Source organism: Danio rerio, chromosome 15, assembly GCF_052040795.2.
Source record: "Danio rerio strain M-AB ecotype USA chromosome 15, GRCz13ab, whole genome shotgun sequence".
Taxonomy (NCBI): domain Eukaryota; kingdom Metazoa; phylum Chordata; class Actinopteri; order Cypriniformes; family Danionidae; genus Danio; species Danio rerio.
This window is the reverse complement of record NC_141035.1, coordinates 2638879-2665353: the sequence shown is the minus strand read 5'-3', so window position 1 is coordinate 2665353 and position 26475 is coordinate 2638879. Positions and strand designations below refer to the sequence as shown.

At 36.7% G+C, this 26475-nt stretch overlaps 3 protein-coding genes across 7 annotated transcripts in view; 1 reads left to right on the top strand and 2 right to left on the bottom strand.

Annotated features, from left to right (window-relative positions):
* Nucleotides 1-26475, top strand: part of amotl1 (angiomotin like 1) — a 314310-nt gene that overhangs the window by 151011 nt on the left and 136824 nt on the right. The window lies entirely within an intron of this gene.
* On the bottom strand, nt 2576-8614 carry LOC100333863 (claudin-3-like). 5 transcript variants are annotated; one of them, XM_087282302.1, is made up of 4 exons: nt 7676-8614; nt 4735-6907; nt 3566-4700; nt 2576-2716 (listed from the first exon to the last, which is right to left on the bottom strand). In XM_087282302.1, exon 1 carries the CDS (start codon nt 8526-8528, stop codon nt 7881-7883), a length of 648 nt encoding a protein of 215 aa, XP_087138428.1. In that variant the 5' UTR covers nt 8529-8614; the 3' UTR covers nt 2576-2716; nt 3566-4700; nt 4735-6907; nt 7676-7880. The 5 variants fall into 5 exon arrangements, with proteins under 5 accessions (XP_087138428.1, XP_087138427.1, XP_087138429.1 ...); XM_087282301.1 differs by having other exon boundaries at nt 4735-8614; XM_087282303.1 differs by lacking the exon at nt 2576-2716 and having other exon boundaries at nt 4205-6858; nt 7625-8614.
* On the bottom strand, nt 18851-19769 carry LOC100333734 (claudin-4). Its single transcript, XM_087283678.1, has one exon. It carries the CDS (start codon nt 19646-19648, stop codon nt 18995-18997), a length of 654 nt encoding a protein of 217 aa, XP_087139804.1. The 5' UTR covers nt 19649-19769; the 3' UTR covers nt 18851-18994.

Below are 26475 nucleotides of genomic sequence, written 5' to 3'. Positions count from 1 at the left end.
CTTACTATTAATAAGCAGGTAATTAGTCGTTTATTGAGCTCAAGTACTTAGTTCATTCATTCATTTTCTTGTCAGCTTAGTCCCTTTATTAATCCGGGGTCACCACAGCGGAATGAACCACCAACTTATCCAGCAAGTTTTTACGCAGCGGATGCCCTTCCAGCCGCAACCCATCTCTGGGAAACATCCACACACACAAACACTCATACACATGAATTTAGCCTACCCAATTCACCTGTACCGCATGTCTTTGGACTGTGCGGGAAACCAGAGCACCCGGAGGAAACCCACACAAACGCAGGGAGAACATGCAAACTCCACACAGAGACGAAAACTGAGCCGAGGTTCGAACCAGCGACCTTCTTGCAGTGAGGCGACAGCACTACCTACTGCGCCACTGCCTCACCCAGTACTTAGTTATTGATTGGTTAATTATGTGAATTGTGACCTTATAGAGTATGATCTTATTTTACATCCCTAGGCCTAGCCAATGCCCAAACCTAAACCCAACTAACACCTTACTATTAATAAGCAGCTAACTAATAGTTTATTGAGCAAAAAGTCTTTGGTAATGATTAGCTAATAACGGTTGCAGAAAGCAGGTAATATGAAAACAAAAGCCGAAAAATCAAACAATCAAGTAAATAACAGGGTGTGAATGTGGTAAAATTTGAAACCTTGGTAAAAAAAAAAAATCAGGCGAGAGCTTTTACTTTTTCTGAATTGCTTTTTAAAACACTATCAGTTGGGTTTAAGAGTGTAGGTGGATGTTCGCTGACTAAAATGAAGAGCGCTCGGGGGTTCGTGGACAAAAGTGAAGAGAGGGGGGAGGGGTGTGTAGGTGGAGGTTCGCTGATTAAAGTCAATAGCACAGGGTATGGGGGGTCATGGTGGAGTGGTTCGCGGACAAAAGTGCAAAAGTAAGGGGGGGTGGGGGGTGGGGGGGCATGTAGTAAAGTGAAATAGTGAAAGCGGGGTGGGTGGAGTAAAGTGAAGACCGGGTTGGGGGGGTGGGTTTTGGGGTCATCATAATGTCTCTGGGGGTCCCCAAAAATGTGTGGGCCCTTAGAATCGTCCTTCACTTTTTCACCCCAAGCGGTGCCCCAGGGTGGGGGTATCGGTCAGTCTGTCAATCAGTCGACAGCGGCCTCTGGTGGATTTGATGGATCTGCGAAAACAAAACCTGCAAAAAAAAAACGTGGCTCCTGGGACGTATTTGACGCTCTTCAGATTTTTTATTTAGAGGTACGTAATCAAAATGAGCCTCCGTTGGTATTTTTACAATAATATGCTTCCACCAATTTCTGAATCTCCTCTCACAAAAAAATGTAACCTTTCAAATAGTATGATCCTATTTTACATCCCTAGGCTTAGCCAGGGCCCAAACCTAAACCCAACTAATACCTTTAATATTATAAAAGGCTAATTAGTAGTTTATTGAGCTAAAGGTCTTAGTTAAGGATTTGTTAATAATGTGAATTGTGACCTTATGGAGTATGATCTTATTTTACACCTGTGGTCCTACCCAATGCCCAAACCTAAACCCAACTAAGCAGCTAATTAGTAGTTAATTGAGATAAAAGTCTTAGGTAAGGATTTGCTAATAAAGTGAATTGAACTTTTATATTTGTTGAATATAATTTTGTTGTGTTTTTCCATAATGAAGCTAATGCTATAGCTAAAAACGTAACCTCCGACAAGTTTAACATGGTATCCTCTCCCGTTTGTGCCAGCATTTGCCACCTGCTCTTGTTACGTGATCCGTTGATGATTTCAAGGTGTAGTTTTGGCTTTGTTACGGATGGGAAGTAACATTGCCCCACGTCTTCAGTTTCAGGTTGTGGACATGCTAGTCATGGTAATGTCCTTATGAAGGAACAATAATGAGATCATTGTCAGGAGAGCATACATTAAATAGTTACAATTCATCATGAGTTGAAGTATTTGTTTATATTAGTACTCAGTTAAAGTCTGAATTATTCACACTTTTATGATTTTTTTTTCTTTTTCAAATATTTTCCAAATGATGTGAGCAAGGAATTTTTCACAGTATTTCCTATAATATTTTTTCTTCTGGAGAAAGTCTTCTTTGTTTTATTTCGGCTAGAATAAAAGCAGTTTTAATTTTTTAAACCCATTTTAAGGTCAATATTATTAGCCCCCTTAAGCAATATTTGTTTAGATTGTCTCCAGAACAAACCACTGTTATACAATGACTTGCCTAATTACGTTAACTTTAACCTAATTAACCTAGTTAAGCCTTTAAATGTGACTTTAAGCTAAATACTAGTGTCTTGAAGAATATCTAGTCTAATATTATGTTCTGTCATCATGGCAAAGAGAAAATAAACCAGTTATTAGAGATGAGCTATTAAAACTATTATCTTTAGAAATGTGCTGAAAAAATCTTCTCTCCGTTAAACAGGAATTGGGGAAAAAATATACAGGAGGGCTTTTTTAGTCGTCTCAACTTACATCAATCAAACCGACTAAAAATGTTACGTTAAACTTTGTATAACTTAAAAAAAAATGGTCGAAACCTGAATAACTTATCAAAACAACTTAAAGCAACCTAAAAGTATCTGTTGTCTTGACTTCATTCATTTTCTTTTCGGCTTTGTCCCTTTATTATTCTGGGGTCGCCACAGCGGAATGAACTGCCAACTTATCCAGCACGTTTTTATGCAGCGGATGCCCTTCCAGCTGCAACCCATCTCTGGGAAACATTCACACACACTCATGCACACACTCATACACTACGGACAATTTAGCCTACCCAATTCACCTGTACCGCATGTCTTTGGACTGTGGGGGAAACCGGAGCAGCCGGAGGAAACCCACGCGAACGCAGGGAGAACATGCAAACTCCACACAGAAACGCGCAACTGACCCTGCCGAGGCTCAAACCAGTGACCGTCTTGCTGTGAGGCGACAGCACTACCTACTGCGCCACTGCGTCGCCTGTCTTGACTTGATGTCAGAATGTTTTTTGTGTATAAACACAATACACTGTAAAAAAACAACTTAAAATTGCAAGGCGACGAGCTGAAGAGTACTGCATTTGAGTCTACTCAAAAAGCTCTACACAATTGCAGCAAGCAAATTTTAAGTTGAGTCAACTTAAAAAAAAAAATTTCAGATCCTCAACATTTTACAACAAAGGCTCATGCTGAAAACGTACACCTATATACATTTCTGGAGATCGCGAATTATGGAGCCAGATGTACATATGGCTGCATTTAATTTTTAAAACGAACGCTACGGGGGACGAAGCAGTGGTGCAGTAGGTAGTGCTGTCGCCTTACAGCAAGAAGCTCGCTGGTTCGAACCTTGGCTCAGTTGGCGTTTCTGTGTGGAGTTTGCATGTTCTCCCCGCCTTCGCGTGGGTTTCCTCCGGGTGCTCCGGTTTCCCCCACAGTCCAAAGACATGAGGTACAGGTAAATTGGATAGGCTAAATTGTCCGTAGTGTATGAGTGTGTGTGTGTGGATGTGTGTGTGGATGTTTCCCAGAGATTGGTTGCGGCTGGAAGGGCATCCGCTGCGTAAAAACTCTGCTGTGGCGACTCCGGATTAATGAAGGGACAAAGCCGACAAGAAAATGAATGAAGGAACGAACGCTACGGGGCGATGTGAGATGCAGAGAGGAGTTGACCGCGACGATGGGGTTCGAGTCTGGCAAAGAACGGTTCGAGAAAGCAGGTAAGACAAAAACAAAACATAAAATAAACAGGTTAATAACAGGGTGAGTATGTTTTTCTTTTTTTGGACTGCTTTTCAAAACACTTAGGTTGGGTTTAGGGAAGTAATTGGGCGCTGGTCAATTGGTGCCTTTTAAAACACTGTCGGTTGGGTTTAGGGAAGGGGGAGGTGGGGTTATTGGTCAGTCCGTCAGTTGACAGCGCACTATGGTGGATTTTTTGGTGGAAATTTAAGATCTAAAAAAGCGTACACAGCGGTCTCCGGTGGATTTGCGAAAACAAAAACTGCAAAAAACGTAGATCCTAGAATGTTTTGATGCTCTCCAGAAATGCACATAGGGGTACATTATCAGAATGAGCCTGGGTTGATGTTTTACATCAAAACCAATTTCTGAAACTTCTTTCATAAATCCAGGCCACAAAAGCTCAATTTATAGGGTTGTTTTTTAGTCAGTTATTTAAAATTTTACAATACAAATAATACCAATACAAAGTGAGAGGTTTTGATGAACACAGGCGCTTTTTTAATTTATTAGCAAACAATTTGGTTATCAAAATGTAATCATTTCTACAGCAAAAAAATGTATAAATAAACAATAATAACAAATTGAATTAAAACAAAATCCAGCATGAAAAGCTGCTTGTGCCTAATATTCAATAAAAAAGGGTAATGAAATGTTTAAATTAGCATCGTGAACACACAATCAACTTGACTTTGCCATAATAAAATATGAATCAGATAAAAAATCTTAGTGCAACTAATCCTTAAAAAAAGAAAGATAGATTGATAAAAGGAATGAGAACAAATAGATGTAAAACGTCGGCTAAATTATCTAAAGTGAAGCTATATTCAACACGTTTAGCTTACAACTTTGGTCACACTTGATAATAAGGTTTCATTTTGCTGTTAATGTATTTTCTAACAGTTTTGTACATCATTTAATATTATTCACAGCTCAACCTTTACTATTATTAACAGTGTTGGGAAAACAGTAACATTACTAATATCTAATATCTACTAATCTTACTAATTACTCATATCTATTGTCACTTTTAAAATATGTTGGTTACTTTTAAGAAATGTGAACGTGTCTGTTTCGTTGTTTTTGCATGTTTTAAAAAGTGTAAGATTAACTTTTAGGCTTAAAACTGTAATATATTACTTTGTACCCAAGAAACATCATTAAAATCCACATTTGTTCTTGCTACACTGTGAGTTCGCAAGGACTAATAATAACTTTGCTTTTCATTAACGTCAACAAAGATGATCAGATACTGTAATAAATGTACTGTTCCTTGTCTGTTCATGTCAGTAAATACATTAACTAATGCAACCTCTTCGTAAAATGTTACCAAAACATGCATTTCCTTTAAAACCAATTCCACTTTGTACTCCATAACGTCACATTTAGGACTGAACTTCCATCAGGAACATCCAGCAACTTAATTAAACAAGTCGATGGAGAATACATGGCCTATTTTACCCTCACTTAGTTGCTTTTTAAGATAAGAAGAGTGAAATTACTGTATGTTATTTTTAAATTTACACATCTTTTTAATGCTGCTGACATATTACTTTTTACCCAACACTGATCATTAAAATCCAAATTCATAATTGCTATTATACACTGTGTTAGCAAGAACTAACAATATCTTTATTTTCATTAACGTCGACAGTGATGAATAATGAACAAATACTGTAATAAATGTACTGTTCCTGTCAGTAAATACATTAACTAATGCAACATTATTGTAAATTGTTACCAAAACACACATTTCATTTAAATTCAGTCCCAGTTTATAGTCAATAACGACTGAAATTACATCAGGAACAAGATAACAAGTGTGAAATTATGTTATTTTTGCAATTTAAACATCTTTTTTAATGGTAACACATTACTTTTTACCCAAGAATGATCCTTAAAATTCAATTTAGTTCTTGCTAACATATACTGTGAGTCAGCAAGAGCTAAAAAAACATTTATTTATCAAATTACATCAACAAAACTGAATAAATACGTTCAGGTTAGTAAATACATCAACTAAACTGTAAAAAAAAAATAACCGTAAAGTAGCGTTTTCCATATTTTGTGATTCATATTTTTATTTTTCCCATTTATTAATGCTTTTGAACTGCAATATGGGACTTTAATCTCTTTTTCCAACAACGTTTAACCTTGAAAAGTTTGAAAAAGGGACTTTTATTAACATTTTTTATAGTTTAGAGTGATTTAGCGTCAGGTTTTGTGTACTATGCTACAGAAACCTTGTAATAAATGTCAATAAAAGTCACTTTGTTCAACTGTAGAGTTGAATTATCAACATCAAAAAAGTGGACAAAGCAGAGATCAACATCCCATAATGCAATTCACAAACATAAATAAACAAGAAACACTTGTGAGTCACAAAATATGGACATTGTTAACATTAATGCAGCCATATTCTAAAGTGTTACCAAAGCATGCATTTCAATTTAGTCCCAGTTTGTACTTAATAACATCTAATTTAGGACTGAACTTACATGAGGAACATCAAACAAGATAATTAAACAAGTCGATGGAGAATACATGGCATATTTTCTCCTTATTTACCTACTTTTCAAGATTAGAAATGTGAAAGGATGTTATTTTTTGCAATTTAAACATCTTTTTTAATGGTAACACATTACTTTTTACCCAAGAATGATCCTTAAAATTCAATTTAGTTCTTGCTAACATATACTGTGAGTCAGCAAGAGCTAAAAAAACATTTATTTATCAAATTACATCAACAAAACTGAATAAATACGTTCAGGTTAGTAAATACATCAACTAAACTGTAAAAAAATGACCGTAAAGTAGCGTTTTCCATATTTTGTGATTCATATTTTTATTTTTCCCATTTATTAATGCTTTTGAACTGCAATATGGGACTTTAATCTCTTTTTCCAACAACGTTTAACCTTGAAAAGTTTGAAAAAGGGACTTTTATTAACATTTTTTATAGTTTAGAGTGATTTAGCGTCAGGTTTTGTGTACTATGCTACAGAAACCTTGTAATAAATGTCAATAAAAGTCACTTTGTTCAACTGTAGAGTTGAATTATCAACATCAAAAAAGTGGACAAAGCAGAGATCAACATCCCATAATGCAATTCACAAACATAAATAAACAAGAAACACTTGTGAGTCACAAAATATGGACATTGTTAACATTAATGCAGCCATATTCTAAAGTGTTACCAAAGCATGCATTTCAATTTAGTCCCAGTTTGTACTTAATAACATCTAATTTAGGACTGAACTTACATGAGGAACATCAAACAAGATAATTAAACAAGTCGATGGAGAATACATGGCATATTTTCTCCTTATTTACCTACTTTTCAAGATTAGAAATGTGAAAGGATGTTATTTTTTGCAATTTAAACATCTTTTTTAATGGTAACACATTACTTTTTACCCAAGAATGATCCTTAAAATTCAATTTAGTTCTTGCTAACATATACTGTGAGTCAGCAAGAGCTAAAAAAAACATTTATTTATCAAATTACATCAACAAAACTGAATAAAAACGTTCAGGTTAGTAAATACATCAACTAAACTGTAAAAAAAATAACCGTAAAGTAGCGTTTTCCATATTTTGTGATTCATATTTTTATTTTTCCCCATTTATTAATGCTTTTGAACTGCATTATGGGACTTTAATCTCTTTTTCCAACAACGTTTAACCTTGAAAAGTTTGAAAAAGTGACTTTTATTAACATTTTTATTAGTTTAGAGTGATTTAGCGTCAGGTTTTGTGTACTATGCTACAAAAACCTTGTAATAAAGACAATAAAAGTCACTTTGTTCAACTGTAGAGTTGAATTATCAACATCAAAAAAGTGGACAAAGCAGAGATCAACATCCCATAATGCAATTCACAAACATAAATAAACAAGAAACCCTTGTGAGTCACTAAATATGGACATTGTTAACATTAATGCAGCCATATACTAAAGTGTTACCAAAACATGCATGTAATTACCATTCAGTCCTAATTTATACTCAACAGCATCACTATTAAGACTGTACTCACATGAGGAAACATCAAAACTCTTAGACAATCACACAAATGTTGAATGCATGGCATATTTAGACCCCCCCCCGCGCCCCTCGAAAAAAATGATGCCCACCAATTGAGGCAAAGAGTTTGTTTATTTCACACGTAGTCTCTTCTGTCGTACCCTACCCCACCTGTAGAGCGAGATGCGGGATACGGCATCCTAGACGGGTTGTATTTCTTCTCCTGAGGAGGGCAGGAGCAACAAAGCAAGGATCCCCCCATAATTAAAAGTGCGGCCGCGGCCCATCCAATGTATAACCCGGCACCCATCTCTCGCCTCTGAGCATCAGGCAGCAAAGGGTTATAAAAGTCCCTGATGATACTATTAGCCGACCAGGACACGGGAATCAGCTGCATGAGACCAGCCAAAATGAAGAGCACCCCTCCGAAGATCATGACTTTGGCTTTGGATGACTCTTCCTCGATGCAGTTTGTGCATTTGGCTCCTCCGATGGACACTAAGACGGCCAGGACGGTCAGAAGGATGGATATGACGGTCAGCGCTCGAGCCGCCTGGAGGTCCTGGGACAGAGCCAACATGGAGTCGTAGACTTTACACTGCATCTGTCCGGTGCTCTGAACCACGCAGGACATCCACAAACCGTCCCAGATGATCTGCGCGGTCACTATGTTGGAGCCGATGAAGGCGGTGACCCTCCACATCGGGATAGCACAGGCCACAATAGCCAAAAGCCAGCCTAAGACACATAGAATAATCCCCACGAGCTCCAATCCGAAAGACATGGCTTGCTGAGAAATTCCAGAGCTGGAGAGTAAACGGGGAAATTTGAGCACCTGCGATTCAAGACGAATTTCAGAGCAAATGGAGTGGATCTGTGAGAAAACAAGTGTCCTTTATATCCCAGATCAGGTGGAGAGGAGGAGGAGGAGGAGTCAGTGCTGGGCACTGCTGTTCATTCTTACACTGCACACAAAAGTATATGCTTTACTTTGAGTTTTTGTCCTAATTCTAGTCTGAATATCTGCAAATTCTTAAATCAAGAAGCGTTGACAATCGAGAAATACTTTAGGTCACAATTCATGCTATTTACTACCGGCTTATTACCTGACTATTATTAAGATATGAACTGTTTATTAGCTCTTATAAAGTATGATCTTATTCTGCATCACTAGTCCTAGCCAATACCCAAACCCAACTAATACCTCCCTAACTATTAATAAACAGCTTATTAGTCGTTTATTAAGCTAATAGTGTTAGTTAATGGTTTGCTAATATACTGAATTGTGATCTAAACTAGTGTTACCGAAGCATTTTCTAGACATAGCTTGTGTTACTTGGAGTTTTTGTCTTGTTTCTAGTATAAATATCTACAAATTTTTAAATCAAGAAGTGTTGGTGACACTTTAGTTTAGCTCACAATTTATGCTACTCACTACTGGCTTTTTACCTGCCTATTGTTAAAATATTCACAGTTTATTAGCTCTTATAAAGTATGATCTTATTCTGCATCACTAGTCCTAGCCAATACCCAAACCCAACTAATACCTCCCTAACTATTAATAAACAGCTTATTAGTCGTTTATTAAGCTAATAGTGTTAGTTAATGGTTTGCTAATATACTGAATTGTGATCTAAACTAGTGTTACCGAAGCATTTTCTAGACACAGCTTGTGTTACTTGGAGTTTATTTTAGGACACAATTCATGCTATTCACTACTGGCTTATTACCTGCCTATTGTTAAAATATGAACTGTTTATTAGCTCTTATAAAGTTTGATCTTATTCTGCATCACTAGTCCCAGCCAATACCCAAACCTAAACCCAAATAAGACCTTACTAACTATTAACAAACAGCTTATTAGTAGTTCATTAAGCTAGTAGTGTTAGTTACTGGTTTGCTAATATACTGAATTGTGATCTAAACTAGTGTTACCGAAGCATTTTATAGACATAGCTTGTGTTACTTGGAGTTTTTGTCTTGTTTCTAGTCTAAATATCTACAAATTCCTAAATCAAGAAGCGTTGGTGACACTTTAGTTTAGCTCACAATTTATGCTTCTCACTACTGGCTTATTACCTGCCTATTGTTAAAATATTCACGGTTTATTAGCTCTTATAAAGTATGATCTTATTCTGCATCACTAGTCCCAGCCAATACCCAAACCTAAACCCAAATAAGACCTTACTAACTATTAATAAACAGCTTATTATTAGTTAATTAAGCTCATAGTGTTAGTTAATGGTTTGCTAATAAACTGAAATGTGATCTAAACTAGTGTTACCGAAGCATTTTCTAGACACAGCTTGTGTTACTTGGAGTTTTTGGCTTGTTTCTAGTCTAAATATCTACAAATTCCTAAATCAAGAAGCGTTGGTGACACTTTAGGTGACAATTCATGCTAATAACTGCTGGCTTATTAACTGCCTATTGTTAAAATATTCACAGTTTATTAGCACTTATAAAGTATGATCTTATTCTGCATCACTAGTCCCAGCCAATACCCAAACCTAAACCCAAATAAGACCTTACTAACTATTAATAAACAGCTAATTATTAGTTCATTAAGCTAGTAGTGTTAGTTAATGGTTTGCTAATATACTGAATTGTGATCTAAACTAGTGTTACCGAAGCATTTTCTAGACATAGCTTGTGTTACTTGGAGTTTTTGTCTTGTTTCTAATCTAAATATCTACAAATTCTTAAATCAAGAAGTGTTGGTGACACTTTAGTTTAGCTCACAATTCATGCTAATAACTGCTGGCTTATTACCTGCTTATTATTAAGATATGAACTGTTCATTAGTAGTTATGAAGTATGATCTTATTCAGCATTACTAGTCCTAGCCAATACCCAAACCTAAACCCTACTAATACCTTACTATTAATAAGCAGCTAATTATTAGTTAATTAAGCTCGTAGTGTTAGTTAATGGTTTGTTGATAGCATGAAATGTGACAAACTAAAGTGTTAGGCATGCTGCACACTGCAAAAAAGGGGCGACACAGTGGCATTAAGTCTAGAATGTAAGTCTATACACTGTAAACCCTAATGTTGCCTTTCCTTAAACAATCAAGTGAAACTGACTGAACATGACTTAAAATTGAGCATTTTGGTCCTGTCACAACTTAAATACAATGAAAATGCAGAAAACTTAAGATTTCAAGTAAATATCATCTTGTTTACGGAAATTAAGAGTCAAAATGAAGTGAGTTTTTCTTTAAATGCTCAATGATGCTCCAGGAAAAATGCACGCTGAAAAAAAAAATAGCTTGTGTTACTTGGATTTTTTGTCCTGTTTCTGGTCTAAATATTTACAAAATGTTAAATTAAGAAGCGTTGGTGACACTTTAGTTTAGGTCATAATTCATGTTATTAATTACTGGCTTATAATCCGATTATTAGGATATTAACAGTTTGTAATTAGTTATAAAGTATGAACTTATGCTGCATCCCTAGTCCTAGCCAATACTCAAACCTAAACCCAACTAAGACCTTACTATTAATAAGCAGCTAATTATTAGTTAATTAAGCTAGGAGTGTTAGTTAATGGTTTGTTAACAGCATGAAATGTGACAAACTAAAGTGTATTGAAGCATTTTTTGGACAAGTTAATTTTTTTATTTTTATTTTTTGTAAGGAATAATGAGTCAAAATGAAGTTAGTTTGTCATTAAATGCTCAATGACGCTCCAGGAAAAATGCACACTGCAAAAAAACAGCTTGTGTTACTCGGATTTTTTGTCTTGTTTCTAGTCTAAATATCTGCAAATTCCTAAATCAAGAAGTGTTGGTGACTGTTTAGTTTAGTTCATAATTCATGTAATTAATTACTGACCTATTACCTGCCTGTTGTTAAGATATGAACTGTTCAATAGTAGTTATAAAGTATGATCTTATTCTGCATTACTAGTCCTAGCCAATAGCCAAACCTAAACCCAACTAATACCTTACTATTAATAAGCAGCTAATTGTTAGTTAATTAAGCTCGTAGTGTTAGTTAATGGTTTGTTGATAGCATGAAATGTGACAAACTGAAGTGTTAGGCTATTTACTGTCATCATGACAAAGATAAAATAAATCAGTTATTAGAGATGAGTTATTAAAACTATTATTTTTAGAAATGTGTTGAAAAAATCTGCTCTCCATTATACAGAAATTGGGGAAAAAATAGACAGGGAGGCTAATAATTCTGATTTTAACTGTATATGTTTTTTTAAGACACTTTACATTTATTGCAAAAATAATAATATATATGATTGAATCATACGTCCCCTTTTATCTTAGGGTGTAAAAGGAATATTGTGTCGAGAGACAGTCAGGTTGGAGGTGTTAAGCGGAAAGAAGTCACCACCACAGCACAGTTTCATGTGGATGCTACGTCTGAGGAAACAAGCGTTAAACCAAATACACCTGAACCAAAACGACTAAGAAATTCACAAGGTACATTATCTATGGAAGCTAAATAAAAATAAAAAAAATACAATGTAAAAAAAAATTATAAAGTCAGAATTCCGAATTACAAAGTCAGAATTCTGGGTTATTAAGTCAGATTTGTTAGTTATAAAGTCAAAATTTTGAGTTAAGTCAGAATTCCAACTTATAAAGTCAGAATTTCAAGTTAAGTCAGAATTTCGAGTTATTAAGTCAGAATTTTGAGTTATAAAGTCAGAATTGCGTGTTATTAAGGCTGTACTCACACTATGTACAGTTGCCTCGAACCGGGCCAAAGTACGCTTGTTCCCCCTCCCGTCTCCCCCGACGGCCCGCACTCACACTACAATCAGGCCTGGGAGCACTTACGTCATCGATGCTGCGCTGTTCAGTGAGCGCTCTCGCTCAGCACAGTGGAGATTTCTCTAGTTATATCGTTTCGGTCGTTTGATATGCAGTAGGCCCTAAGTCAGAATTTTGAGTTATAAAGTCAGAGTTTCGAGTTATTAAGTCAGAATTTCAAGTTATTCAGTCAGAATTTTGAGTTATTATGTCAGAATTTCGAGATATTAAGTCAGAATTCCGAGTTATAAAGTCAGAGTTTCGAGTTATTAGGTCAGAATTGCGAGTTATTAAGTCAGAATTTTGAGTTAAGTCAGAATTTTTAGTCATTAAGTCAGAATTGCGAGTTATAAAATCAGAGTTTCAAGTTATTATGTCAGAATTTCGAATTATAAAGTCAGAATTTTTAGTTATTAAGTCAGAATTTAAAGACATTAAGTCAGAATTACAAGTTATTGAGTCAGAATTGCCAGTTATTAAGTCAGAATTACGAGTTATTGAGTCAAAATTGCCAGTTATTAAATCAGAATTACGAGTTATTGAGTCAGAATTGCCAGTTATTAAGTCAGAATTACGAGTTATTAAGTCAGAATTGCAAGTTATTAAGTCAGAATTATGAGTTATTGATTCAGAATTGCCAGTTATTAGGTCAGAATTACGAGTTATTAAGTCAGAATTGCCAGTTATTAAGTCAGAATTACGAGTTATTAAGTCAGAATTGCCAGTTATTAAGTCAGAATTGCGAGTTATTAAGTCAGAATTATGAGTTATTGAGTCAGAATTGCCAGTTATTAAATCAGAATTATGAGTTATTAAGTCAGAATTACGAGTTATTGAGTCAGAATTGCCAGTTATTAAGTCAGAATTACGAGTTATTAAGTCCGAATTAAGTCAGAATTACGAGTTATTAAGTCAGAATTACGAGTTATTGAGTCAGAATTGCCAGTTATTAAGTCAGAATTGCCAGTTATTAAGTCAGAATTACGAGTTATTAAGTCAGAATTGCCAGTTATTAAGTCAGAATTACGAGTTATTAAGTCAGAATTGCCAGTTATTAAATCAGAATTACGAGTTATTAAGTCAGAATTACGAGTTATTAAGTCAGAATTGCCAGTTATTAAGTCAGAATTACGAGTTATTAAGTCAGAATTACGAGTTATTAAGTCAGAATTACGAGTTATTGAGTCAGAATTGCCAGTTATTAAGTCAGAATTGCCAGTTATTAAGTCAGAATTACGAGTTATTAAGTCAGAATTGCCAGTTATTAAGTCAGAATTGCCAGTTATTAAATCAGAATTACGAGTTATTAAGTCAGAATTACGAGTTATTGAGTCAGAATTGCCAGTTATTAAGTCAGAATTACGAGTTATTGAGTCAGAATTACAAGTTATTAAGTCAGAATTTCGAGTTATAAAGTCAGAGTTTTGAGTTATTAATTCAGAATTGAGAGTTATTAAGCCAGAATTGAGAGTTGTAAAGTCAGAGTTTCGAGATATTAAGTCAGAATTCCGAGTTATAAAGTCAGAATTGAAAGTTATTAAGTCAGAATTGCCAGTTTATCTGACTCCATTTATAAAACATTAATAAGATTATTTTGTTTCTTTCAATATTACTTTAGATTAAATATTCTGTTCGATTCGTTATTTTATATTAATCTTATTTATTCGGATTCCTATAACATTCTGAGTCTTGTAGGGAATCAAAATCACTATTAATCGTTTGAAAAAAAAAAACAGGTTGTTTTAAATGTAGTCTTGACTGTACAATTCTAATAAGTGCAACCCTTTAGTGAAGGTTTTTTTTTTTATCAGAAAACAAGGCTTCATGTATAATTATTCACCATAATGGGAATAAATGGCGACATTTATTCATATAATTACACAAAGACACACACACTGAACTGAACAATTTTAAGATAATCTACCAAACCGGCAAGTTAAATAAACTTAAATAGGCAAGTTTTGGGAGACTCTGTCACTCAATTAAATTGAGGCAACGAGTTTACTCAATTTCATTCAGTTAACGTATTAGGGTTTTAATGCAACTTAATTGCTTTATGTTTAATCCACTTTCATTTGTAAATCGTAATTAGATAACTTAATTAATTCATGTTGTCCTAACACAAATCATTTGTGTGGAACCCAGCATTATTTACAATGTACGGTTAGATCCCTTTAGCGGACACTAGAGAGCAGCACTCTTTCCAAGTTTTGCTGGAGGTGCGCTTCAGTGTCATGTGCTTTATGAACAAACTGAACTGAACTTCAACTGTGACATTTAGACTGGAACTACACCAGCAATAAATATATAACAAATACATTCGTTAATGAACAGTTTCTGTGTTTTGAGATTCACAGGAGTTCTCTGCTTGTTTACGGCTGTCAGTTGCATTATGGGATGTTGATCTCTGCTCTGTTTACTTTTGATGTTGACAATTCAACTCCACACTTTAACAAAGTGACTCTTAGTGACATTTTAATTCCTTGAAATTATGTAAATGCAATTCAAAAGCAGAAATAAACGTGGAAAAATTAAAACATGGATCAGAAAACTGCTCATTTAAAGATATTTTTTTAATGTGTAGGGAGAACATATTTTCATTTTTGGATGAACTATCACTTTAAATAGCTGCGTTATAGACACTGGAGCTTGTTTTCCTGACTATTGAACTCTTTAGTAGTTAAAACACATAATTATACAGGCATCCTCTGAGCAGTAAGGCAGGTGGATTTATCTTCATCTGGTCTCAGTTTACGCTCTCCTGACTCCAGATTTGGCCACCAAAGACTTTCGAGATTTACTAGAACAAGCAGTGCATTGTTTCCATTTGCATGTGACCCAGAAATCAGTGCTGGGTAAAGTTACTTTTAAAGTAATGCATTACAGTTTTTAGGCACTTTGTTAACATTTTTTTAAAGTAACTTAATGTGTTATTTTAATGCAATCTCACGGCAATTCGTAACTTTTAGCTCTAGTCTCGAATTTGTACGATCTAATTCGTACAATTTAGTACGATTTGCTCATCACCCAGTGACGGTTGGGGTTAGGTGCCACGCCTCCTTTTTAAAATCATATATTTTCGTACGACTGAACTCGTACGAATTTGTATGAATTAGCCACTAAACTGACAAAAATACGTACGTTTCTTCAGGTTCAGGCTGGTTATTTAGTCATTTTTTGGAGGAAATGTTAACATTCATTCATTTTCCTTTGGCTTAGTCCCTTATTTATCAGGAGTCGCCCAGCGGAATGAACTGCCAACTATTCCAAGATATCTTTTACTCAGCGAATGCCTTTCGCTGTAAACTTAATTGCTTCACGTTCTCCCAACACAAATCGATTTGTGTGGAACCTTTTTTCAAATCGTTAAAGTGTCCTCCTAAACCACATAAACCAGGTGTCAAAGTCAATTCCTGTAAGCCGCAGCTCTGCACAGTTTTGCTCCAACCCTAATCAAACACAGCTGATTCAAATAATCGAGGAATCAAAAGAGTCTTGAACACATCGGTTAACAGAATCAGCTGTGTTTGATATATAATTTTATTTTTATTAAATAATTAAGTTGCCCCCCTCCCCCCAATCTCAATAATTGTGTTAGTTCAGCTTATTTTAAATATGTAAACAGGCAGCAAAAGTATTTATATTTTTAGTTTACACTATGCAGGTTCCACAACATATTCATGTTGTCCCAACACAAATTGATTAAGTAACTTAACACTTTTGACAAATTTATGAGGATTGAACATAAAACATAATGTTTGTTTTTGGTAAAAGGTTTCCGTTCATTTTACACTGTTCAAACTGTATATTGTATTGCCCTAACCCCACCCTACCCCTCAACCCAACCATCACAGGAGACTGTGTGCAGCTTCACTCTCGGAAATAAACTCATCCTGTCTGATTTAGAAGCTTGAGGTCAGCAATGTCCTCATATTTCACCTGCTTTTTGTGATAACTGTGTCATAGCAATGCCATAATACAGATTTTTTCATCCTCTTAAACCACATAAACAAGCACGCACACACACAATAATGCAAAAATCAAGCATCAGTCACTGATTGGTTTTTGACGTTTACTGTTAAACAAATGCTGGATTCCACATGATTCCTTCATGGTGTCTAACTAACATTAACTGAACTGTTTTTACAAAATTCAAGTGGGTTGAACTTAAAACAATTAAGTTGTGCCCAAAAAACTTCAAGAGTTGTGTTGTTTCAGCCTATTTTAAATAAGTTTTAAGTGTATACAACACATTGTTCTTTTAAACCACATAAACACACACACACACACACACACACACACACACACACACACACACACACACACACACACACACACAATAACGTAAATACTAATATCCGCAGTATTGTTAATCAAGTATCAGTCACTGATTCTTTTTTGACATTTACCGTAAAAAAGCTGGGTTCCACACAATTCCTTCATGTTGTCACAACACAAATCGATTAAGTCAATTTCATTGTATTTACAAATTTAAGTGGATTGAAAATAAAACAATTAGGTTGTCCCAAAAAAAAAAACAAAAGAATTGTGTTGATTCAGCTCACTTTAAATAAAAGTAGTTTAAAAAGCAGCAAAAGTAGTGTTTGTCCTCATAAACCACATAAACAAGCACAAACACACACACACACACACACACACACACAATAATACAAAATCAAGCATCAGTCATTGATTTGTTCTTGACATTTACTGTTAAACAGATTCCTCCATGTTGTCTCACTAACATTAACTGAACTGTTTTTACAACATTCAAGTGGGTTGAACATAAAACAATTAAGTTGTGCCCAAAAAAACATTAAGAATCATGTTGTTTCAGCCTATTATAAATAAGTTTTGAGTGTATACAACACATTGTTCTTTTAAACCACATAAACAAACACACACACACACACAATAATGCAAACACTAATATCCGCAGTATTGTTAATCAAGTATCAGTGACTGATTCATTATTGACATTTACCGTAAAAAAGCTGGGTTCCACACAATTCCTTCATGTTGTCCCAACACAAATCCATTAAGTCAACTTCATTGTTTTTACAAATTTAAGTGGATTGAACATAAAACAATTAGGTTGTCCCAAAAAACCCTTAAGTATTGTGTTGATTCAGCTCAATTAAAACAAGTAGTTTGAACAAACAGCACATGAAACAGTTTTGGGTGTAAAACAAATGCTGGATTCAACACAATTCCTTTATGCTGTCTAATTAGCTAAATTTTATTTTATTTTTTACAAAATTTAAGTGGATTGAACATAAAACAGTTAAGTTGTCCCCCCAAAAAAACCTTAAGAATTGTGTTGTCTCAACTCATTTCAAATTAAAGTAGTTTAAAAGATCAGCAAAATAAATGTTTGTCCTCTTAAACCACACACACACACACACACACACACACACACACACACACACACACACACACACATACACACACACACACACACACACACACACACACACACACACAAACACACACACACAAACACACAAACACAATAATACAAAATCAAGCATCAGTCATTGATTTGTTCTTGACATTTACTGTAAAAAAAATTCCTCCATGTTGTCTAACTAACATTAACTGAACTGTTTTTACAAAATTTAAGTGGATTGAACATAAAACAATTAGGTTGTCCCAAAAAAACCTTAAGTATTGTGTTGATTCAGCTCAATTTAAACAAGTAGTTTGAACAAACAGCACATGAAACAGTTTTGGGTGTAAAACAAATGCTGGATTCAACACAATTCCTTTATGCTGTCTAATTAGCTAAATTTTATTTTATTTTTTTACAAAATTTAAGTGGATTGAACATAAAACAATTAAGTTGTCCCCCCCAAAAACCTTAAGAATTGTGTTGTCTCAGCTCATTTCAAATTAAAGTAGTTTAAAAGATTAGCAAAATAAATGTTTGTCCTCTTAAACCACACACACACACACACACACACACACACACACACACACACACACACACGCACACACACACACACACACAAACACAATAATACAAAATCAAGCATCAGTCATTGATTTGTTCTTGACATTTACTGTTAAACAAAAATTCAAGTGGAGGGAACATAAAACAATTAAGTTGTCCCCAAAAACCTCAAGAATTTAGTTGTTTCAGCTCATTTTAAATAAGTTTTGAGTGTGTACAACAAATTGTTATTTTAAATCACATAAACACACACACACACACACACAATAATGCAAACAATAACACTAATATCCGCAGTATTCTTAACAAGCATCAGTCACTGATCCGTTTTTGACATTCACTGTAAAAAAAAAAAAAAGCTGGGTTCCACACAGTTTCTTCATGTTGTCCCAACACAAATCGATTAAGTCAACTTCATTGTTTTTACAAATTTAAGTGGATTGAACATCAAACAATTAGGTTGTCCCATAAAAACCTTCAGAATTGCAAGTAGTTTAAAGTCTGTCTGAGAGATTCATACTCCTCAAACATAGTCTTTCCTATCATATCCGTTGACAGAGAGGGATTTGACCCCAGAGTACTCCACCCTTGACGGCGCAGCATTTCCGCGCGCTTTCGAAGAGCACGAACACGTCAAAATTGCTCCGCCAAGTATCAGCAGACATGACGCACCCCATCCGAAATACAGCGAGTTCCCAAACTCCCTCTTCTGCTTATCTTCCATTAGCGGGTTGTGGAAATCCATAACGATGCCATTGGCTGTCCAGCAGACGGCAACTAACAGTAGTAGCCCACACAAAATAAACGTGCCCCCGGCTGCCATTATTATACGCGGTTTGCTTGCTGGATCTGACGTACAGTTAGTGCACTTCGCTCCAGCCACGGACATCGCTATACCCACCACACCGAGCAGTGTACTTACAACGGTAAGCGCGCGGGCAGCCTGCAAGTCATCTGGAAGTCCAAGCATGGAGTCGTACACCCTGCAATGCATCTGTCCCGTGCTTTGCACCACGCAGCTCATCCACAAACCTTCCCAAACGATCTGCGTGATGACTATGTTCTGGCCTATATATGCAGCCACTCTCCACATGGGCAAACAGCAGGCGACCATAACCCCGAGCCAGCCGGCCACGGTCAGGATCATCCCCAATATCTCCAAACCGGCTGAAGCCATGGTGCTGTTTAAGTAGCGTCCTGGAGATTAGCTGTGCAAGCCGTTCTCAGGCTTTCTTTGAATGAGCGAATGGTGAAAGGGAAAGGGAGAGGGATTCTTCTTTAAATGAAGGAACGGGGAGAGGGAGATACAGTTTCTAGCTTCTTTATACTGCTAAGAGAACCGGGAAGGTGGAGTCTTGAATGGCATCATGTTGTAGTCTGAGACTTTTCAGCATTGGTGAAGCCTACATAAGCTTCAGTCTTGGGAGAGGACTTTATTTTGAACTGTTTCTATTAAAATACTGCATATCTAGGCTTTTAAATGCATCATTTTCATATTTAATGATATGAAACATTGGTAATAATCAAAGGATACCAACATGTCTGTCATATTAGCTTAAAGAAGTTTTAAATTAATGGATAGTTCACCCACAAATTAACATTTACCCACGGTTTACACACACTCAAGTGTTTCCAAACCTTTATCAGTAGAGATAATGAAGATATTGTGAAGGAAGCTGAAAAACTGTGACTTCCACAGTAGGACAAACCAATGCTATGAAGGTCAATGGTTACAGGTTTTGGGCATTCTTCAAAGTGTCATCTTTCATATTCAATGGAAGGAAGAAATGTAAACAGGTTTGTTTGTGAAATGATTGATGATTTGTAGTGAATTATTCCTTTATTATTAATATTGACGCCTAAGAATATATGGACTGACTTGTAAGTTAAACAGCACTAAAATAACACGTCTTTCTATTCAAATACTGCACATCTAGGATAATAAATGTATGATTTTTATATTTAATGATATTAAACACTGATAATAATCAAAGGATGCCAACATGTCTGTCATATTAGCTTAAAGAAGTTCGAAATTAATGGATAGTTCACCCACATATTAACATTTACCCACGGTTTACACACACTCAAGTGTTTCCAAACCTTTATCAGTAGAGATAATGAAGATATTTTGAAGGAAGCTGAAAAACTGACTTGCACAGTAGGACAAACCAATGCTATGAAGGTCAATGGTTAAAGGTTTTGGGCATTCTTCAAAGTGTCATCTTTCATGTTCAATGGAAGGAAGAAATGTAAACAGGTTTGTTTGTCAAGTGATTGATGATCTGTAGTGAATTATTCCTTTATTATTAATATTGACGCCTAAGAATATATGGACTGACTTGTAAGTTAAACAGCACTAAAATAAAATTCCTTTCCATTCAAATACTGCACATATAGAATATTAAATGTATGATTTTTATGTGTAATGATATGAAACACTGGTAATAATCAAAGGATGTCACAATGTCTGTCATATTAGCTTAAAGAAGTTCGAAATTAATGGATAGTTCACACACAAATTAACATTTACCCACGGTTTACACACACTCAAGTGTTTCCAAACCTTTATTAGTAGAGATAATGAAGATATTGTGAAGGAAGCTGAAAAACTGTGACTTCCACAGTAGGACAAACCAATGCTATGAAGGTCAATGGTTACAGGTTTTGGGCATTCTTCAAAGTGTCATCTTTCAGGTTTAATTGAAGGAAGAAATGTAAACAGGTTTGTTTGTCAAGTGATTGATGATCTGTAGTGAATTATTCCTTTATTATTAATATTGACGCCTAAGAATATATGGACTGACTTGTAAGTTAAACAGCACTAAAATAACACGTCTTTCTATTCAAATACTGCACATCTAGGATAATAAATGTATGATTTTTATATTTATTGATATTAAACACTGATAATAATCAAAGGATGCCAACATGTCTGTCATATTAGCTTAAAGAAGTTTGAAATTAATGGATAGTTCACCCACATATTAACATTTACCCACGGTTTACACACACTCAAGTGTTTCCAAACCTTTATTAGAGATAATTAAGATATTTTGAAGGAAGCTGAAAAACTGTGACTTCCACAGTAGGACAAACCAATGCTATGAAGGTCAATGGTTACAGGTTTTGGGCATTCTTCAAAGTGTCATCTTTCATATTCAATGGAAGGAAGAAATGTAAACAGGTTTGTTTGTCAAGTGATTGACGATCTGAGGTGAATTATTCCTTTATTATTAATATTGACGCCTAAAAATATATGGACTGACTTGTAAGTTAAACAGCACTAAAATAACACGTCTTTCTTCGTTACTTGTTTGCCTCCCTGTAATCATATAGTTCGGGTTTCAGATCGGTTGTTCTTTCAGCACATCCTGCCTGGCGTTATATTAAAGTATACATTCTTGCCTGACATTACAATTATACTAATGGCTTATGAGTCCAATGTCTCCTGATAACCTTGAGGTGGAACTGCTGAATCACTCCTCTTTGAGAGGGGACAAGTCATGTCTTTGTCTTCAGGAGCGCTGGCCGCTTGCATGAAAGCCCTTTAGTAATTTGACTTGAGGTATCCCTGAAGGCAGAAAAATCCCTGAGGGAAGGGATTGTATTAAGAGCTTTTCAACAAAGTTTGTAAATGTCACCGCTAGCAAAGTGATTTTCACTAATCATTTCGCTGTAGTGTCTGGAAACAAGACTTTGTAGCTATGGATCATTTAATTAAGAAGGAATACCCAAGGACAGCCATAAGTTCCTTTAAGTTGACCCTTAGATCATTTTCTTGCAACCAGAGGTCGCGTTAGACTTTCTCATTGTCCGTCATTTTGACGGAGAGGGTTGTAAAAATTCCGTCATAACCTTTTATTGACCGTCAATTAATTTGCATATTTTCTAATCGTTTTTTCATTCATATTTTAATAATGAAGTTGCACGACGTGCATATAGGCTAAATTATTTATTTATTTATTTATTTATTTGACAAATTAACAAAAACTCCTATCTGCCTTAACTCATATCTTCTTTCTGCGTCGACCTGAACTGGGTGCTCGTCTGTGCGTAATCAAACGCATCAATTAAGGGAGACTGTCTTTGGCTCGGAAAGTCGACTTCTCGCAACCAAAGATCGGATTTACTAGCGCCACTTCTGCCAGCTTTTTTAAGTTAGGAAACATTTCTTCTAAGGCTGTGTTCAGAAAGTTTGCTGGATTCTCTGAATGTGGGATTTCCGATCCTGCGAGCACTTGTTTCACCGGGAAAAAATACTACAGCACTCGCTCCTTCTGTCCGGTAGTGCTCACAACCAGGGCCGGAGCTAGCTGAACTGCCACTCTAGGCAGAGGGCGATCATGCCGCCCTCAATCCCAATGTGAAAACGAAAGTGACCGGTTATGAAAATTAAGTGAGGTGTCGCGGACCTCTTTTCCAGCGCACTATGCACGGATATAACTGAGGACACGCGGGTGCTGAGGGAGGGAGGTGTCGCGGACACTGCGCTCACTATTGGTCGCCTAGGTCGCTCTATGGACACGCCGGCCCTGCTCACAACACACCCTAGAGAGCAAAATACACTTGTGCCAGTTCCGGCTAGATTCTCGCCTGCTGAAGACTCCGGCTGCTGTACTCGGGCCAGATGCCTGTGGACTCACTGCCCGGTTCCGGCCCGTGTCTGTCAGGTCAGATGCGGCAGCCATTCGCGAGCTGATGCTGCCGCATCCGAGCCAGAATCGGTTCGCGAGTAATGGGTGCTGCGGCCCGGAGCTGGCGCGACTCAGTCTTCATATATACCTTCATATCAACCTTTTGGTATTACATCGTTACCATTTAATTTATATGACAGCAAACTCAGGCTATAATGTAAACACAAAGTGTAGGCACTGCGTTTAACCTTTGAATAAAATGCAAAGAGCATGTCCCATAACAAAAATAATCAAACAAAGGATAAAATACATAATAATAAACGTATATTGATTGCAAGAAACAAATAATACTAAAAATGAATAAATTATTTAGTAGTGCACAAGAGCATCAATATAAAAACAATAAACCTGACCTTGCTAGCTGCTGCTTGATTGGATCGTATTTTTGTCTGTTCTTCATCGACTACTGCATCACGTCCCCTTTTTTTACCTTTATTATTAATATCACAACTATTTGGCCGTTTAAAGAATCTTCTCACACTCAGCTGCTGTGACATTTTTGCAACTGTACGCAGCGGTGACAAAGAGGAGACAAAACAACGGCAATCGCCATCAGCTGGACAGGAGTGGGAATTACAGTTAGCAACAAATTACAATAGATCACCCTCAGGATAACCCGTCAAAATGACGGATCACTTTCAGATTTTTCCGTCACTGCTAAAAAAAAATCTGTCAATGACGGAAAATATTCGGTTAACGCGCCCTCTGCTTGCAACCCAAGTTTGGCCGAAGGCACTCTTAATCTAATAACTAAGGCTGCATTTACACTGATCTTGATGGTCAATTCCGATGTTGTGACTGTATGCGATTTTTTTTGATGACCTGCTTACATCGTCTTTTAAAAGTGACGTATCCGATCATATGCATTTACAGAGCTCACGGCAAAGGCGCAATGACCAGGAACAAAAGAGCGGGCGCTGACTAACAGCTGATAATTAAAGGGTGCTCTCTATTCATGTATGTAATCTGTTTGCAGCTTTTGACAAGCTGTTCTACTATAGTTTATGACAGAAAGCTTCTCATTTGTTCATCTTCTTTTGATATACTGGCTTTTTTAAACCTTTAGGCATATTAACGTTATGTCCATGGCGTGATTTATGCACGTGATGTATGTACGTGGCGGACATTGCACTCTCTCGCTCTCGTTAACATGCTTAAATACCTGTGTTACAGTATATGACAATATAAAAGCTGTTTAAGTCCGGTGACACAGTGGCGCAGTAGGTAGTGCTGTCACCTCATAGCAAGAAGGTCGCTGGTTTGAGCCTTGACTGGGTCAGTTGGTGTTTCTGTGAGGGGTTTGCATGTTCTCCCAGCGTTGGTGTGGGTTTCCTCCGGACAAAGACATGCGGTAGAGGTGAATTGGATACAGGCTAAATTGTCCGTAGTGTATGAGAGTGTATGGATGTTTTCCAGAGATGGGTTGCAGCTGGAAGGGCATCCGCTGTGTGGAACACGTGCTGGATAAGTTGGTGGTTCATTCCGCTGTGGCAACCCCAGATTAATAAAGGAACAAAGCCAAAAAGAAAATGAATGACTGAATGAATGTCCTCGTGTATGAGATTTAAGGTTTGGGAGTCTGTTGTGAAATGAAAGTGTCAGACTTGACGTCATTCGCTATGGTTTTTAATGGCGGCTTACATTGACAGGTGAAAATTCGATCTACCTGCTTACACTGCAGACACGAGACACAGATCTGATTCATATCGGATAAATTTCCACATATGAACAAGGCCTGAATCTGATTTGAGTAAATCTGAATCCATGTGATTTGTTCCTGCTTACAGGTACACGGGCCATATCCGATCTGTACCACATGGGAGAAACAAATCGGAATTGAGTCACTTGAACAGCGCAGTGTAAATGCGGCCAAAAAGATTCAAGGGACAGTTCTTTTGAAAGTGAGAATTATAACATAGGCTGATTGGGAATGCGTGCCCAGGTTACGTTTTTGGGAACCTGCAAACACGTGACTCGGCTCGACAGAAGTTTGCCTACAGTTTCTGGCTAACATAAACTCTCATTCTAAAAATGCTGCCCTTCGTGTTTCTGTAACCTTCCCCAGCCTTGTGCCTCATGACAATCCTGTCTCTGAGGTCTACAGACAATTCCTTTGTCTTCATGATTGGTTTGTGCTTTGACATGCACTGTCAACCCTGGGCCCTAATATAGACAGGTGTATGCCTTATCAAATCATGTCTATTCAGCTGAATTGAGCACAGGTGAACTCCAATGAAGCTGCTGAAACATCTCAAGATTGATCAGAAAATTGATTACAAAAATTCTTTTCCACATAGTCAATATGGGATATTAAAAGTTGAATGTTGAGGAAATAATTGTATTTAATCGGTTTTGGAATAAGGCTGTAACATAAAACAATGTGGAAAAAGTGAAGCGCTTTGAATACTTTCCAGATGCACTGTACTTTATCCCTAACATAACATTCAAAACCATCTGAGCTTCAAGAGTGCAGGGTACTGAAAGTAGATACGGTGAACAATACAGGGTAATTTTATAAAGCACCAACCGAACTGACTTTTTTTTTTAGGGCCTACTCACACTATGCCATCCGTACCGTGCCCAGGCCCGTTTCCTAGATCATTGGAGAAGTGTGAGTGCGCTGAATCGGGCTCAAGCACGGTTCACTTGGCCGGCCCTGGCCCAGTTGGAGGAGGTGGGCCTGAGTGCGGTTCACTTGGGCTTTGGCGCGGTACGCTTGAGTGCAAAACGCGCCAAAGCCCGAAACTGAAAGCTAGACGTGACTTTTAAGGGACTTTTTCATATGGATTTATTAATCAATCTTACTGTTCAATGAACGTAAACTGCCCTAGATTATTACAGACGCAAACCCCTCACTGCACCACAGCTGCACCTTCAGCAGACCTCCTCATTCCTGCAGCACGAGGGCTTTATGATTGTTTATGAGCGCCAAAAGTGGCGGATCTGTTCGGCGAAATATCTGACTGCGTGTCCCCGCATCCCTAAGGACTGTTTGGTGAAATATCTGGCTGCATGTCACCACATATCAAACGACTGAAACGATATAACTAGAGAAATCTCCACTGTGCTGAGCGAGAGCGCTCACCGAACAGCGAAGCATCGATGACGCAAGTGTGCCCAGGCCCGATTGTAGTGTGAGTGCGGGCCGTCAGGGGAGACGGGAGGGGGGACAAGCGTGCTTTGGCCCGGTTTGAGGCAACTGTACATTGTGTGAGTACAGCCTTAAAGTAAACACCGGCTTTTGTAGCAGTCATCTATAACTGTAACATACACCAATAACAGTTCAGCAAAAAAAACAAGTGAAGAC

Excerpts from the sequence above, each read along its gene's own strand:
- LOC100333863 (XM_087282301.1), bottom strand. The coding sequence starts at position 8,528 with ATGTCTTTCGGATTGGAGCTCGTGGGGATTATTCTATGTGTCTTAGGC.
- LOC100333734 (XM_087283678.1), bottom strand. The coding sequence starts at position 19,648 with ATGGCTTCAGCCGGTTTGGAGATATTGGGGATGATCCTGACCGTGGCC.